Source organism: Homarus americanus, unplaced genomic scaffold (genome assembly GCF_018991925.1).
Source record: "Homarus americanus isolate GMGI-L3 unplaced genomic scaffold, GMGI_Hamer_2.0 scaffold6317, whole genome shotgun sequence".
Taxonomy (NCBI): domain Eukaryota; kingdom Metazoa; phylum Arthropoda; class Malacostraca; order Decapoda; family Nephropidae; genus Homarus; species Homarus americanus.
Genome location: NW_024730668.1, coordinates 20,685,378 through 20,703,436, shown reverse-complemented (window position 1 = coordinate 20,703,436; position 18,059 = coordinate 20,685,378). Strand labels below are relative to the sequence as shown.

Genomic DNA, 18,059 nt, shown 5'->3' with positions numbered 1-18,059 from the left:
GAAGCATAATGTATTGTATAATGGTGGACCCTGTTGCCATATGGCATCACAAAAATTGTGAATAAGTCCCAGGTTGCTGATCTGACTTTCTGCCTCATTTACACACAATTGCAGGGTTTCAATTGTTTCTCTTACTATTGACAGCACAACATGCTGTATATCATTTCTCACTCTTAGATTTTTTTTTTCGTTTGTGTATTTATTTATGGTTATTATTATTTTTATTTTTTGGTTATAATTTTTATATAATTTTATTACTTATTATTATTATATTTTTGCCCCCCAGGCCCTGATGTGGGTCAGTGACCTTTGCTCAGGTGGGTTAATCCCCGTAAAAAAAAAGTCATCATGCTTACCACAACATGTCTTCAGCACTTATTAAATAATATTGTAGTGTATTAATTAGCACTTGATAAATAATATTACAGTATAGTGTATTATGAACCTGCACATACCCTGGTTTATTTATTAATCAGTTGTCTTATTGTATAAGTAGCCAAATCGAGCCATCATGTATCATTCAAAGGTAACAACTAATGTTGTTAGGAATGTACTTATCTCCATATCAAATACACTACAGTACAATACAGTATGTTATAATGACTCCATTGTAAGCTGATTTGCTGAAAGCTCTCTTTCTCTTGGGACATATCCGGAGCTTTCAAGGGGTAGTACTATACACATTGGAATGCATGTACCCTGTACTGTACTGTAATATACCCCAAATTACATTCATTCTTAAGGGGGGAAATTCCTCATCATAAAATGTTTAATTATAAGTTGCATTTTTCTGGGACACATCCCGGTGTATAATGAAGACCGTATTCAAAAATATTTTTAAAATTTAATCATTGGTACAGCCTATAGGCTGTATTGGGCTCCCTGCCGGCAGGCTCTGGTGTTTTGGTAGCCATTTACACTCCCCTCTCCCAAGCCCTGGGTTCAGCTCGTATATCATATGTGGTGCAGCTAGTTTATCATATCTAATTTATGTGGTGCAACTAGTGTATTATATGTGTGGCGTAACCAACTTATCATGTGTGGTGTAGCTAATTTATCATGTGTGGCATAGCTAGTGTATCATGTGTGGTGCAGCAAACTTATCATGTGTAGTGCAGCTGACTTATCAGGTGTGATGCAGCTAACTCATCATGTGTGGTGCAGCTAATTCATCATGTGTGGTGCAGCTAACCTAACAAGTGTGGTGCAGCTAGAGTATCATATACCTGTACTGTATATGGTGTAACTAATATGTGGCATAGCTAGTGCATCATATGTGTGCAGTGTGTAACATAAACATGTGTGGCATAAATAGCATGTCATATGTGTGTGGTGGAGCTAATTTATCATTATATTCAGTAGTAGTATTCCTGAGGTCATTATTTTCAATAGTAAAATTAACAGTTCTCACCATGTTGGCGATGTACTAAAAATATACTACAGGTATACTGTATTATTGTAATAAATGAACATAAATAATACTGTCCCTTGGTGATACAGTTAAATATTTCTGGAATGGTTAAGTGTGGCCAAAACTAATAATGGGCTGTCACCTATAAAATGTACACGACAGCTCATTTTTAAGACTCCTGCCATCTCTGCATAGGTTTTCCATTGCACTATACTGGAAAAGCTGATGTGAGGAACCGTATTCTTCATTCTTAAATCTAATGATATTATTTTAAATGTTTCTAATTAGCTTAACAATGTAATAAAGCACTGTCCCTTATGGTGACACTCAAGGCTATGGACTCCATCACAAGATCTGAAAGATGTAGAACCACATCCTGAAGCTTCTCTCTATCACAGACATTAGTTTGGAAGCTGTTCAGTAATGTCCTTTTCACAGAAATTACCGACTTATAAGCACTAATATACACAAACGTCAAACATTGATTTGCTGCATCTTGTCTTCAAGACTTGTTATGGATTATTAACAAATTTCAATGAACTTTTATTTTCCTACATACATTATGTATGTAAACAGTGAAAAGTATTCAATAACTAGTGGCTAAGGATACCCAACTTCACCCCCATATGCTAAAAAATAGAACGTAATGAACATGAAACAATCCTTGATGATGGTCACGGTACACTACAGGTAGTTATTTGCAGTGACAATTTATATAATTCAATTCTTAATAAATTTAACTTTGTTCAGAATCACAACAGTGTATTTTATTTAAAATGAGATTAAAGAATCTATTATAAATCACTTTTTTGGAGGGGGCGGGGGGGTATCAGCCTTATAACAGACACCCAGGTTCAAATATATATTTGGATTTTATGGTAGTACGTACAGTACATATGAGATGCAATCCAAAAGTTCCCGGACTGGCTTCATAAAATCTTTATTTTTCAAGATATTAAAGTGAAACTTTAGTCACCCTTAAAATATTCTTCAGAGGCCTCAATGCAGTGCTGAATCCCCCCCCTCCCACTTCTGGAAGTCCTTGTTGGTGAGGCTGGAGAACACCTTCTGTGATGTGTCCTGGATCCCCATTCTGTCCATGATCATCTTCCCCTTGAGGTTCAATTTGAACTTCGGAAACAGCCAGAAGTCACAGAGGACCAGATCCGGAGAGTATGGAGGGTGGGGGGCCACTGGGATGCCATGCTGTTCCGAAGTTCAAATTGAACCTCAAGGGGAAGATGATCATGGACAGAATGGGGATCCAGGACACATCACAGAAGGTGTTCTCCAGCCTCACCAACAAGGACTTCCAGAAGTGGGAGGGGGGGGATTCAGCACTGCATTGAGGCCTCTGAAGAATATTTTAAGGGTGACTAAAGTTTCACTTTAATATCTTGAAAAATAAAGATTTTATGAAGCCAGTGCGGGAACCTTTGGATCGCACCTCGTATATGCAAAAACTCTAAAAAGCATCTTCATGGAAGGGTGCAATGAATTTTAAATTAACACTGCAACTCCTGTTGTCTTGTAAAGATACTTTTTGGAGGTGTGTGTGTGTGTACCTGTATCTTTTTTTTTCGCAATGTTTGAAATATCTCTGCATTTAATACAGTGTGACTGTAAATGGGTGTAAAAGCACAGATACAGATTACACTTACACTACATACAGTACAGTACTGTATATCTGTATATTCCTGAAAGTATTTCTCATGTTTCTGAAAATAAAACTCCTCTTGTCATACACAATTTCCGCTTACTGTACTTCCAAGCCTTCCTTTGTGTCTGTATACTCAGGCCTTTCTTTAAAATGTTTATCATGATCCAAACACAATCACCTCTTCTCACACGATGCATCTCTTTCATGAGTTTATCTTCTTCTTTAGTTGCTTTCGGAGAATCTTGCCAGCAGGTGAGCGTGGGATAACATCAATTACCTCCAAACCACCTCGTAAGCGTTTGTGTGGGGCTACCATATCTAGTTAAGAAGAAAGTAAAACAAATAAAAATGAATACTTCTGTATAAAGCAAATTTAATAAACTAATTTGAAAAGAATAATAAGAGACTTCTCAACACCAGATATTACCATTAATGGACATGATTTTGTCCAGATATTTGGGAACATCTGCTATTGACTAGAATGAGCCAGAAGTGGAGGAAATTGTTTACAGATGTTATGAAAAGTAATGGTGGTAGTGCACAAATTTTAAATTTTCCAAAATGATGTTAATTTAAAATGATGCAACAGAAAATAATTATTAATGAAACACAGTACAGTACTACCCCGATTTACGCGGTTCCCGTTCACATGTTTCCACATTTACGTGGTACCCCGCCAGAACCGGAATTCACACTTTACGCGGTGCATCTACAGTCAGTTCTGCTATAACGCGATAGTTGTGTTCTTGTAAAACATCGTGTTATAGAAATTCACGTAATAGAAATAACAGGGCTTATGGAGAAAATAGGGTTAGGTGCAGATTACTACTCGAAATCGAAAAAATTTAGTAGTTAGCCTAACACAAAGGATAGCACAGTCTAAATAAATGTTACATTCATATCTAATAATGAAATCATACAGTAAATGTAACACTTTACCTTGAAAAAATATGAATATAACTTGATGGGGGAGAAGGGTGATTTTGAGGTAGATAACATCGAGCTTCTCTTCAAGGGTTATAGCCTTTCTTTTACGATCATCACTGGGAATGCGATCACCAGAACGCTTCTTGGAGATATTCTTCTTTACCATATTCACAGTTAATGCCACAAAATTGGAGAAATAGTAAGCAAAAATCGCGTTACAGCAAAAAAGCGTTCGCGTTATACAAATATCGTTCCTCTATTCATAAATCGCGTTAGAGCCAATTCGCGTTGTCAAAACACGCGTTATAGCAGAACTCACTGTACTCATATACGCGGGAAGCGGCACAGGCAGGGTGCGCACAAGGTCGCCCAGTCATCAAAACATTACCGAGTTCTTCACCCACTACCCACCACAGCCGGCCCAAGTCAGTGATAGTGAGGATATGGACTCATATGGACTTTGAGGGGTTTGACAAAGAGGCCCTGCAAGCCTCTGTGGTGGATCGTGATACAATTGATACAAGTGATACAGGTGAGTGCCAATAATCTGCCCTCTGCCTCGGAACCAACCCCCCATCCCCGTGTGCCCAGCCATCTTTTCTACTTATGTAAGTGTTAAAAAACCTAATATTATTGATATTTCCCTTAATTATTAATTGTGTTGCATACCATCATAAAATTAAGATGTTATTTTTACTACAACGTAGGCATTGTGTCTGAAAAAGTGGAGTTTGGGGGACGGCCCAGTCTCTATTTCAATTAATCCGATATGTTCTGTTCCATTTACGCGTTTCCCGTTTTACGCGGGCCTCCACAGGTTCAATTGACTGCGTAAATCGGGGTATTACTGTACAGTAAACCCCTGATAACTCGGCATTTGATAACTTGGAACTTCATATAGCTCAGCATGGATATGGTCTCGGAATGTATTAGTATAACTCGGAAAATGCCGAGATACATAAAATTATCTGGGAAAATCTCGGCATATCTGGCCACCTGCATTACCTACCATGCCTCTGTATCACCTACCATACCTCTGTGTCACCTACCATGCATCTATGTCACCTACTATGATGCTTCATTCTTCACCTGAAGCGCTGGTAAGTGTTACTTTTTTACATTTAGTATAGTGATAACATGTACACATACATGGGTCAATAACTTTTTATTGTTGTATTTTTGTAGGGGGGGGAAATGTCTCGATAAGTCAGAATTTGGGATAACTCGGCAAGGCCAGAGCCCCATAAGTGCCGAGTTATCGAGGGTTTACTGTGCTTAAAGGAAATAATCAAGGTAAGTTGAATTTCTATAGACTAAAATACTCATTACTATGCAAGATGTGCATTTTAATGGTCAGGAATGGATGGTAATCCTCCCATTTAAGGATTGAGAGGGCTTACTGTACCCAAGCTTTGATAAATTCTATGATTATTACACTTACCATGTACCCAGTTGATGATGTCTTCTGGCACAACAGTCTTCCCAGCTTTCAGTGATATATAAGCTTTGGGCAACTCTCCTGCTTCTTCATCTGGAACTCCAACAACTCCAGCATCAAAAATATCCTCATTTGTCATCAACAGAGCCTCAAGTTCAGCTGGAGCCACCTGAGTAAAAAAAAAAAAAAATAAATAAATAAATTTTATTTGCAAAGATAACCAAGAACTGAAATGCATGCTGGTGGCACTATAATGTGCATAGAGACTGTAAAAAATTTGAAATAGAAATACAGTATTTCTTCAGCAAAATCATTACAACTAGTTCTACAGGTACACACACAAAATACAATTACTGTATCTGCCCCTTTTCTTGTCATTAGTTTTCCATATGGTATCATAGTTCACCCTACTTCAATACATTTAGAAAATAGGTGGTATACTGCGGTTACCATTGTTATTATCAGGTGTAACTCACAATCAGAAATACCAACCAAATCGAAACTGCTGTACAATGTGTTCATTTCCAAACACCGGACCGAGGCAGAGAGATTTTTAATATATATAAATATATTTTTTATTATTATATATTTACATTTTGTATGTGTATGAGTGTGTGTGTGTAGTACAGTAGTACCTTGATACACAGGACTAATTGGGGCAGACCCCGGTCAAGAAAATGGGAAAGTCCGATAAAAGTGTATTTATGTGGGATGTCTGGACATAACACTGCTTATCTGGACTGTTTCAAGAAAATCAACTGTTGTTACGTATAATGTTATAACTGAACTTCAACAACTAAGACCTTTAAGTGCATAACAAGGTTAGTAAAACACTATTAAATCAACAATAAAAAAGTATGAGTGATAGAACTCTAGGTTGAAAATGAGACAAAATCTGGTTATCAACAACTGTATTCACCGAGATGAGTGTTACGTAATGTTAAGTGTTATACTGTAGTGTAATAGAATCCCTTGTGAGAGCACAGGAAATTGATATTCAAGATTCAATAACAATAAATTAGTTACAGGGGGTCCTCGGGTGACGAACGGGTTCCATTCCTGAAGACATTCTCAAGTCGAATCTGTCTGTAAGTAGGAACACATTCTATGTGCATACCATACTTACAGAACAATGTTTAAAACCCCACTATATCACAGCCTAAGTCCTTATGTACATCTAAAATCTCTTTATTTAAGACAAAAGAAGAAATAGAATGACAGAAAACATTAAATGAAAGTAAAAAAAAGTCATCAGGTAAATAAAATACTGTACAATACTGTAAATTTCAGGTTTAACCTCGTTCGTAAGTTGGGGACCTCCTGTACTGGTATTGGAAAAAGTTTGTTCAACTAAAGGTGACCAAGTCCTTTAATTATTGTTATTTACATACCTGGAAACCTTTATACTTTATAAGTTCTTTAATACGATCCACAATATATGTGATGCGGTCTTCAGTGTAGTAGCCAACATCGCCTGTATGTAGCCACCCATCGCAAATTATATTCTTTGTTTCTTCTTCATTATTCAAGTAACCCTATGAGAAAAGTACCAATTATTGATTATACTAAAACCTTTTTGATGAAACTTTTTTTTTTAAATGTAAAATAGCATCAAAAAGGTTACATCTGAAATAGGAAGAAATTGTGAATCCTTCTCTACACACTTTAATCACTTACAGTCTCTACACAAATGTCAAAATTACAGCAAAATTGTTGAATAAATGTAAGAGCAAGAGGAGTGACTCTAAAGGAGCCTACATAAACATATAATGATAACAAGGGTTGGAATGTGTTGTGAATAATCAAGCTGGCTGTGGGATGAGAAGAAGTTATATATCATATCACAAAATACTGTATAGGGTAAAAGACTAATATGAAAATATGTACCAAATAATGTCCCTGCATAAAGCACAACTCTTACCTTCATAACTAATGGACCTCTAATACAGAGCTCTCCTCTTTTATTTGGGCCAAGTGAATCCCCTGACTCCATATCAACAAACTGAAAATGAAATTAGATAAACAATCAACAAGAGTACTGTAATGTCTTCATATCTCAGGGTTGGCAATCACAGTCCCCCACTCTAAATGAGCTGTTTTTAACAATCCTCCAAGATTTTGTATCTTTCTGGGGACCCAGATTTTAAATTAATTCACCAATCCCGGTCTGTGCCTTCCCCTGGCCTTCCTATCCCCAACTTTGCCCATTAATATTTCTATTATCCCTTCATCCCTAATTATATTATTTTCCTATTCTGTGCATTTCAAGTACAGTGTTTCTCTTGAAGTTTTTGCTAACCTTATTACTTCTTCATTTGTTTTCCTGTCAGTGTAACTCATTCTTAATATTTGCCTATAACACCACATTTCTAAGGCCTCTAGCCTCTTTCTGGTGTCTGCTTTTCTGAATTAATATGTAATCTATTTGATTCCTGACAATGTTACTGACATTGTCCATGCATAAAGCTGCCTAGGTTGTTGTTCAAACCATGTACTTACAATTATCGTCTTGTTTTCCTCACAAAAGTAAATTAGTATTTCTCCCCTCATTTCTATTACCCAACCCAAGTGGCCCTACTTCTGGCACTTCTTTCCCTTTCCCAACTACGGATTGCATTAAAATCACCCATTATAATCATATATTCATTAAAATTCACGGTGTCTTTTGATTTTCTTTAACCTTCATCATAAATTTTCTATGACTTCATCCTCACTATCATTTGTAGGTGCATAAACCTGTATTATTACCAAGTCCATGGAATTGGCATTAAATTGATTGTGGTACTGTAATTACATCCCTGGCAATGCAACAAGTTAGGTCATAAGCAGCTGAATTAAAATTAAAGCTTAAAAGACTAAAATAAAATAATGCAAGGTACAACAAAAGTAATAAATAACGGAACTTTCATAAAACCAATTATACATTAATAGATAAAACTCAATGCTTATATAGAAGGTCAGCTTCCTCCACAAGGAGACGACGTCCTCTCCTATGTTACTTACTCCTCCCCCAGCACCAAAGAGAGACAGTAAGACCCAACTCTGCCCCAGCACCGGGAGAAGTGCTTGTAACGAAGATCTCTGAGACTGGGGTATTCCACCAGCAGGTGTAAAACGATCAATGGGACCATGCAGTCATCACAATGGGGAGGGGGCGCCCTCTACATTATAAAACCAGGGTCAGCTGTTTGTGACCAATGCAGAGGCGGGCCAAAGCAGTCTCTTCGTGGCGTGACAGTCCCTGATATCCCCAGGCACTCAGTGCAGGGTGGATGTCGCGGAGCTTGTTTGCTCTGACAGCATCCACCTGCATTTCCAACTCGAGTTAATGGCAGCTCAATTTCTGGTTTTATATCAGAAGCAGGTAGAGGAGAACGACTTGCCATTGGGCGAGAAGTAGCTGCTTTTGCCATAGTATCAGCACGCTTATTCCCCTTTCCCATACATGGGCCGGAACCCAACCCCGACATTGGATGAGAAACAGCTACTGCAAAATATCTATAACTAAGGGATGTGGCAATGAGACACTAGCTAAGGTAAAAAAAATCGTGAGGACAAATAAAATAGTGTACCTGAAAGCTCTGCAGTTTGGTTAGGATTTAGTTAATCTTTTAAGATGTATTATTCTAAAAATACATACTACAGTATGCTTATTTCAACTACATTTGTTATTCTAAAACTACAGTTTCACTTAACATATATGAGCTGTACCTTGGCTTCACAATGAGCAACAATTTTTCCAACAGCTCCTGGTTCATTTCTCTCACAGGAGAAGGCTGCCAGAGTAGTTTCAGTCAAACCATAACCTTGTCTCAACCTTACACCTGGGAGCTAAAAATTAAATGTTTGAATGAGAATAGTTTCACTGAAAGTTATTAAAAAAATAAACCCCAAATTCCTAAACCATAAATAAGGATGAATACTGAGAGTCCTTGAAAAAGAATTACTTTTAACGTTGTGACAGAAGCAGGTAAGAAGTCTATTAGTTCAGGACAGACAAGCATCACCACATGTTGAGGAACATCTAAGGGCTTGAGCAGACCTAGTATCTGCCAATAGTGCATATAAAGTGGAAAATAGAAAAAGGGTCTCATCATGCACTTCCTAACAATGAATACTGTACTTGATATCAATCTAAAAATATGACAAAACAGTATGCTAGGGAAAACACCTGCTGCCAGCCACTGAACTGTAAAAGAGGATGTCTTGGTGAATAAAATTACTGTAGCACACTAAGAACCATGAAAACAAGAGTGAATAGAACATTATTGATTGGTGACATGTGATCATATTCTGTAGGTGTCTTGTTCCAAATTCATATCTAAAGGAAGTTCACTTTGAGCCAAGAGGAAAATATAGATCCTAGAGATGGATTAAAAGATCTTAATGGAGGTGTAAAGATCTTAATGGAGGTGTAAAGATCTTAATGGAGGTGTAAAGATCTTAAAGGAGGTGGGTGAAACGATCCTTTTACTGAGGAGGAAAAAATTGTTATGGGAGGAGTAAAATGATTCTCGTGGAAATTAAAATGACTGTAGACATGGGGGATAAAGATCAACAGGGAAGGTGACAATTTGACAATACTGTATCTTCAAATTCAATTATATGTTAACTTTCATCATATGTACAAGTAGATATATACAGATACACTGAGAAACCAATTTTACTTACCCGGTGGTTGATAATTTTTTCTACATTTGAAGACAAAGCAGCAGCTCCACAGATAATACTCTTAACAGAGGTCAGGTCATATTGTAAAACTATATCCTGTTTGGCCAAAAAGGTGGCCAATGGAGGTACAAGTGGCACATACGTTACCTGCAGTTAGAGAAGTACTCTCAGATGTCATGATTACAAACATTTATCTCTGGTATACAGTACCGGTACCTTACTTATTTTCAATGAAATAAAATCTCAGATATTTGTACTGTACAAAACATCAATGAAATATTCTGGTACTGACTTTTGGTACAGACTTCAACAATTAAGGCTACAGTAAATTGCTTCAAGAGCATATTATTACTATATCAGAGCTTGAAGAGCCTTGGAGCTGGTCCTACACTTCGAGTGTGGACACATGTGGTGGACATGGTGACCCAAATTTATGAAAAAATGCTCTTCCATGTTTCCTAAAATACATGAAAAACTACATAAAAAAATTAAAAGGAAGTATTTTGTCCAGGTTTAACCCCTCTGCCCCGGACTAGGGTGCCACTGGCTGTACCCCCCCATGCGGGGTAAATCGAGAAAACTAAACTTTTCCCAAAATTATTTGTAACCTTTTTAAATGATAAAACAATCAAAAAGTAAGGAAACTATATATTGACCTGCTAGAAACTTTCCTGGGGCCGCAGTGGTGAGGGAGATAACAGGGCAGTTTTGTTTTGACAGAGAGCTCATGGTCACTACACAGATAGCGGCCATTTTCTGCTCGCCTTTGTGTCCGGCATGGCCAGTAATGCATATATTTACTGATCATAATACCAAATTCCTATAATTAATTAATTTATAATTTATTTTATTTGCATTATTTTTCATAAAAAGTGCTCGGCGACAGACTCCAGGTTGAGGGACGACTCTCCATGGCGACAGGCTAATGCATACTAACCGCACTGAGCCCACCCATGCTACCCTACGCATGGCATGACCACCGAATTGTCATGCTGGAACCTAATAACCCGCGCTGAGCATTCAAACAATGGCGCGTAAAGGCGCACGTTCTGGAATGTCAACTAGGGCGCCCTAGATGGACGTTACGAAACGTCAATTGGGACATAGGGGTTAATCATCCAGGTGTAGTGAACAATTGCAAACCCAACAACTAATTCTGGAGTAGGTAGCATTTTCCTTTAACCCGAACAGTATTTCAGACCACACCTGTTAATTCACATTTACATAAAACTCAGGCCAACTCTGCTTGCTGGAAGAAAAACCGGTTTGTTAAAACTGACAATACTGTCTACTCTAAAAATATCATGCATATCCAGAATGTCTAATATTGTACAGTATAAGTTAATAATCTCTAAAAGTTACTTTAAAAATATATTGTTACTGTGCCTCAATGTTAGGTAATTAATTGCTTCGATAACTGTTGATTTACTAACGATCGACTTTTCCCGAAATTCCCGGTCCCTATATGGGTCGGTTATCAGGATACATCTTTATTAACAATATATTGTACATGTACAGTGGTACAGTCTTTTTAGTATTTTGTGTTTCTCTTAAGTACCAAACTAAATTATTCCATTGAAACAACACTTCGATTTAGTGCGAATTTGGTTTAAAGCGACCTCTCTTGGAACATATCTGTGTTATAGCCATGTTCTACTGTACAGTGTAATTGTAATAAACGAAAATAGATAGACAATAATTCTCATTCTACACTTAAAATGACAAAATAGTTACAGTGCCTGTACCTGTACATAAATTGGTGATGTTCACCTGTAAAGAAGAAAAGAATATCTGTACAGTAAATGAAATAATAAAATAAATATGCTTAGGAGGTATATAACAAGTGAAATATTACAGAAACAATTGAAATACCTAGGAACGCACCAAACTCCACGAGGACCAGATGAAAACAAAGGGTATGCCGAACCATGGATACTAGCGCCGGTGGGTATTAGCGGCTGTCGGGCAAACTTGCCGGACGACGGGAGGTGCCGGACAATAGAGTACATACTGGATTAGGGAGGTTCAACCTGTAGTACAGTAGTGTACATTATTTTGTTTACAGTATGAACAATATTGTACATGTACAGTAGTGTTTGCGTAAATAAATACAGCTCCTGCGAGTTGCATCGTTTAGACTCCTGGAAATTTTCCTGTGAAGCAAGGAAAATAACCTGAGTTATCAAAAAGAATGGAGGAGCTGGGAGCGAAGTGTGGTTCTCAGCTGCTCTATGTCTTGTGTCCATCCAGCATGAAGTGAAATGACTGCCAAATGGCAATGCAATATATTTTCTTTTCTTTTAATTATTCCTCACATTTACTGGTACAGTATACAGTATATTATTTTATGCACAAAGAATAATTTCCACACACAAACCATACTCAAGGTACATGACACAGTTCCTCTGTTCAGCAGGGCAGTCACCAGGGGCGGGCAGAGCCACCCACGCATTCCCACGTGTTACGTCATTCCGATATTGTGTCATCATATCTTGGACTATTGCAAGTTATTGCACATCACCTTTTCATCACAGTGACAATACAGGAAAAGCATTCGGGTAGTCAATGGTTAGTGACCATCGTAAATCTGATCTTAGCCATCGTACAGCGGTGATTAGTGTTAACTTCTTAACATCGTAAAGCCTTTTGATAATATTGTATATCAACCAATTGTTCAACAGTCATCACCTGCATGTGAAAACTCCATATTTCTTCATTTAAAATTAGTTGATGACAAAATGTAGTTTTATAAGGATATTTGGTTATAAAACTGGTACTGTACAGTGTTACCTGTAATAGATAACACCCAAAAATAAATAAATAAATAAATGCAGATAAGACAGTATCATATTGGGATTTTTTTTATTTTATTCACTCACGAAGAAATTGTAAAGTTCAATTAAATTTATAATAAATTTTTGCAGAATTGCCTTCATGGGTTTGGCATACGAAGTGGCCCAAGTATTGTAGTTCTTTACACAAAATACATAACAAGTAGTTCAGAGTGTTAAGATGAATTTCACTAGTGAAATAAAATAAATGGTACAGTATTGCACTAACCTTGTAATTCTGAACGGTATTCAGAAAAATATCTGGTATGAATCTCGGTAGAACGACCATAGTTATTCCATGAACAAGTGTGGCCAATACCATGCTAGCCCCAAAAACATGGAAAAATGGTAAAAGGCCCAGGATAACTTCTTCATCACTTATGTTCATGTATTCTCTTCTGCTGTAAAATAAATATGAGGAAGAAGTTTTTATATACAAGTACTGTACAAGGTAAATGGAGCAAAGAGTAAATGTGTTAAACCAGACCAACTGGGGAAGGGGCTTTGAATTTTGTGAAATACATGTACTGGATTACCTATGGAGTGTTACTCAGGGCATTAAAATACAACACTTTACAGCCACCTTAAAAATATTATACAGGAAAAGAGTAGGTAGACTCTTGGCAATGTCACAGAGTTGGCAGTTAAAAGTCTGATTTTTGTTTTACAACACAAATTAATTCTTTTCACACTCGGAATCGCCTGAAATTTATTTAATGAGCCTGTCACTCGCTCTGTTTGGTATCAGCAAAATGACCAGAAATCGTGAAGATATTTTTTTCCCGAGTGTTTTCATTGTGGGTTTACATGAAATATATATATATATATATATATATATATATATATATATATATATATATATATATATATATATATATATATATATATATATATATATATATATATATATATATAAATATATATATATATATATATAGTATACTGTATATATATAAAATTCCTTCAATGCAGTGCTACAGGCTGACCTCACAAATTTGCATCTCAGAAAAATTGACTTCTTTAACAATTATTCCATTATATATAAATGATGTGTGTTATAAATAAAGAAAATATAATATAAATGCAGGGGTTCCCGGGTTACGAACGGGTTCTGTTCCTGAGGACGTTCTTAAGTCAGATTTGTACGTAAGTCGGAACATATATTATGTGCATACTGTACTTACAGTACAATGTTTAAAATCCCACTACGTGTATCATTGCCCAAGTCCTTATATACATCTAAAATCACTTAATTTAAGATATGGTAAAAGAAATAGAATGACAAAATAAGTCATTACCGTAGGTAAATAAAATACTGTACTGTACTGTAAATTTAAGTTGAACCCTGCTCGTATAGGTGGGCGTTCGTAAGTCAGGGACACCCTGTATTATATTTTGATGGGAGAAAATGTGATAAGAAGGAACAGATTCATCTTTCAGTGAATGTTTGGCTTCTTCCCTGGGTGGGCAACTGTTATTATCCAGTAGTGTCAGTAAAATCTACAGTGTTATGGTAACCAAATGCATTGCTAAAAAAAAGTGAATACAATAATACAATTTAAAAGATTTGTTTCATACCTAATAGTTGAGAGAACTGTCAACCAGTTTCTGGAAGTAATTTCTACACCCTTGGGTAGACCAGTAGTGCCAGAGGAGTAGGGCAGATGCACCACCTTGTCGCCACACACACCATGGCATTCCCAGTTATCAGGGGCTTTTTTCCACAGACTTGATATAGGCTGTACAGTGTCCTGAGCTTCATTTCCCAATATAAAAATACCCTGATGGTGAATGAGAAAAATAACCTTAATTTGTAACAAAGAATGAAAAATCTGAAAATCTACAATATATAATCTAACACCATTCTTTGTTTCATAACTAGCTACTGTACTTTGTTTTTCATGGGAGTGCTAATTCTTTTTGTAAAGGTATCTATTTTAGCTGTGTTAGTAATTTGGCAAATGCTGTATTTTTTAGGTATGGTACTGGAAAAAACCCATTTAACAGTAATATCTCCATTTGCCAAAATCCCTCTTAACCGGAACTCCCTGATAGTCGGAATTGAAATTTTTCGTTAAATTGTTCCCAAAATTGTAATTTTCCGGAAAACTCTGGCTTTGGGAACGATTTTCCGGGGGGCACATTTAACGAAAAATTCCAGAAAATTTTCCCAATACGTACCCTGAAGATTTCAGAAAATTCAGGGATGGGTGTGTTTATTTCCGGGTTTGAGAGATGATAATCGGGAGCATTTTCTGGAAATTCCAGAACATTTTTCCCATACCCGAAAAATTCCGGGGATGAGGGATTTTTTCCCGGCTTTGAAAGATGATGTAATGCAAAATTTCTGAGAAAAATTTTCTGTTACCCAGAAAATTTCTGGGATGAGGAATTTTTTTCTGGCTTTGAGAGAGTCATCTCATTCCCAGGAAATCTCTTATTCCCGGAAGTGCTCTGCACCAATTGTTCCAGCTAACAGAAATATCACTGTACTTTCATGTGTTGTATACAGTGTGGCATCACAAAGGTAGTGCTTGTAATATTTCATGTGACAACAGCTAATTTTAATACATACACCACAATAAAAAAGAAATCTGAATAAAAATGACAAATGAAAAGATCAACGATCATCACAATGTAGAATGGATATATATCAGACACTGTACTATATGAGAAATTAACATACAACTGAAATGGGGGGATGACTGAAAGATTGACACAGGATATCCCATTCAATAGCAGAAGGGAAGAATGAAAACACACCCAAGCAAGTCTATCCATAATTTAACAGCAAGATATGCTATCCAGGTGAAAATGTCAGATAAACCTTCCATTTGAAAACCTCATTTCTCACCCAGATGGTTGAAAGTCATATAAGACCCAGTCATTGACTCAGAATCCAGAGAGGATTCTAGCTCTGGATCACATCTATTCAGTAAAAGGGCGATTTCCTTCTCTTATCCTCTCAGTTTTGCTGATTTCTAAGCACACCAAAGAAGATGGAAGGGAAACTATAGTCTGTTCGCTTAAAGCTGGCAACTGAGACTTAGGATCAGTTTGTAGCATGGACAGACACCCGAATAATCACTGCAGTTCTTCAGTATTTATCATATTTATATAAGGATATTTTAAGGGACAATAACCTTTTGATGGTGATCTCTGATAATTTCTACACTTTGAGAAGCAAAAATGAGTATCTGAAATGTACAAAAATCTAATGACATAATCCACCATGTTTTATGATGTCAGGTGGCAAGGACGAGTTTAAGTCCCCAAATTTGTTTATCATGTTCATGTTCTCTTTATGATAGTTTTCTTACGAGAGCATTTTACATGTCAAGTTTTGCTTCCTGAAGAACTGTAGTGATTTTTCAGGTGTCCGTCCACCAACCAATCAGCTGACTTGCTCAGGGGCAGATCCAGGAATACAAAATTGGGGGGTCCAAGAAGTTGTGGGTGGGGGTACATGGCGAGTACAGCAAGACCACCCAGCTGGGAGATTTTGGGTGGGTGCTGTAAGCCCCCCTCAGAATATTTGTTTAAATCTGACCAATATCATCAGCATTTGGAAGCCATGTGCACATGATATTAGGAGGTATTCTGAAGTTCATAGTAATCACTTTTTTTTTCTATACAAAAACACCTGAGTACAATACTGCATTAAATAAAAAAATATTGGAATTTTCTGGTGAAAATGGGGAGGGGGCGGCAGACCCCTCGGGAAACTCCCTTGGATCCGCCCTTGTTGTTACAAACTGACACCAGGCCTCAGTGAACAAACTATAGGTAACATGTTTTTTCCTCTTAGTCATAAAATGGATTCTTTTCACCGATGGCTTGCATCTCATTGTTGAGTAATCTGTGAGGTTCTAAAGTATTGAGGAAGGGTTGGAAGAGATCAACTGCTAACAGAGTAACTGTGCACCTAAATTATAAAAGAATAAAATGCCTTATTTAATTCTCAATGCCATACAGTTTAAGTGTTCTAGACTCTAAAAGAAATCTTATGATGAATATTTAGTCCCAATTAAATCATAGTGCACCCCCAAGGGCATTTTTCTCTGCTTATTCAAATACAACACCCTTATCTTAAGTGTGTTCCTCTCACTACATCATCAATAAGCTTCATGCTCCATGTGTTATAACATGTAGGCTGTCTTTATGTCTTTTGTGTACTGTACTGTACTAGTTCTTTGTATCTTTTAATTTCTCCCAAATGCTCCATGCAGTCTTTTGGCGATGCTTCAGCCAGCAAAAGCATGAGAAAAAGATCAACTTAGAAACTGAGAAACTGCCAGTAACCACCCAAGAAGCAAGAGCATTGGTACCATACCACCTGCACCACTCCCATCTAGACAATCATCTGTTCTATGCAATTTTTGCTATCCCACTTGGACAATTTAACAAAGGTTAGGTTAAATCACATATAACCAAGAATTGGCTAAGTGGGAATCATCCATGCGAGATGTAATCAGAGCAACATCAATCGCTGCACAACTCTTAATACAAGAAGACTGTATTGTCATGCTTCATGTACCACATGTTTTAACTTCATGCTTTGTTTGTGTTCTTTGAACCAATTTTCTGTGTTCATGGTGAGTGCTATTCAGTACAGCCTTGACTAAAATCCACTGCAGATTTAATAACTCTAAGTCAGCCTAAATGAATTACCCTTAATTCAATCCAACATAAATTTATGTACCGGTATTGTTGAATCAGCCTCACTGAACTGATATGAAATAGTATTTGCTTCATATCATGTACCAGTAGTAGGTTGCTACCAAACAGGGAGGTACTACCGCCTGGGAAGATATTGGAATCATAATATGCTGTCTAATGGTAGACCCTGCTGCCATATGGCATCACGAAAATTGTGACTAAGTCCCAGGTTGATCTGATTTTGTGCCTCAATTACACACAATTGCAGGGTCTCAATTGTTTCTTTCTTTGACAACACAATATATACAATATATCTTATCTCACTGTTGATCTAAACTGCTAACAAGGTACAGTCTTGTCCAAGATTCTTTGAACACTGCTGGCAATTCAAGGCTGTTTGTTTACTATAGTACGTAGTAAAAATTATGAATGACTGTAAAAGGTTATCAGTGATTGGTTACT

The 18,059-nt window shown here is 36.9% G+C and overlaps 1 protein-coding gene across 5 annotated transcripts in view; it reads right to left on the bottom strand.

Moving 5' to 3' along the window:
- Window positions 1-830: 830 nt before the first annotated feature.
- The window catches only part of LOC121867298 (4-coumarate--CoA ligase 1-like), a 33,926-nt gene continuing 16,697 nt past the window's right edge, over window positions 831-18,059 (bottom strand). For 3 of the 5 annotated variants that reach the window (XM_042367193.1, XM_042367194.1, XM_042367195.1), the window contains exons 5-12: window positions 14,517-14,719; window positions 13,168-13,339; window positions 10,108-10,254; window positions 9,148-9,267; window positions 7,358-7,438; window positions 6,828-6,971; window positions 5,440-5,605; window positions 831-3,389 (exon numbers count right to left, since the gene is read on the bottom strand). In XM_042367193.1, coding sequence (XP_042223127.1) covers window positions 3,274-3,389; window positions 5,440-5,605; window positions 6,828-6,971; window positions 7,358-7,438; window positions 9,148-9,267; window positions 10,108-10,254; window positions 13,168-13,339; window positions 14,517-14,719 — 1,149 coding nt within the window. In that variant the 3' untranslated portion in view covers window positions 831-3,273. The remainder of the gene's footprint in view (window positions 3,390-5,439; window positions 5,606-6,827; window positions 6,972-7,357; window positions 7,439-9,147; window positions 9,268-10,107; window positions 10,255-13,167; window positions 13,340-14,516; window positions 14,720-18,059) is intronic. The other 2 variants (XM_042367196.1, XM_042367197.1) reach the window with 2 other exon arrangements.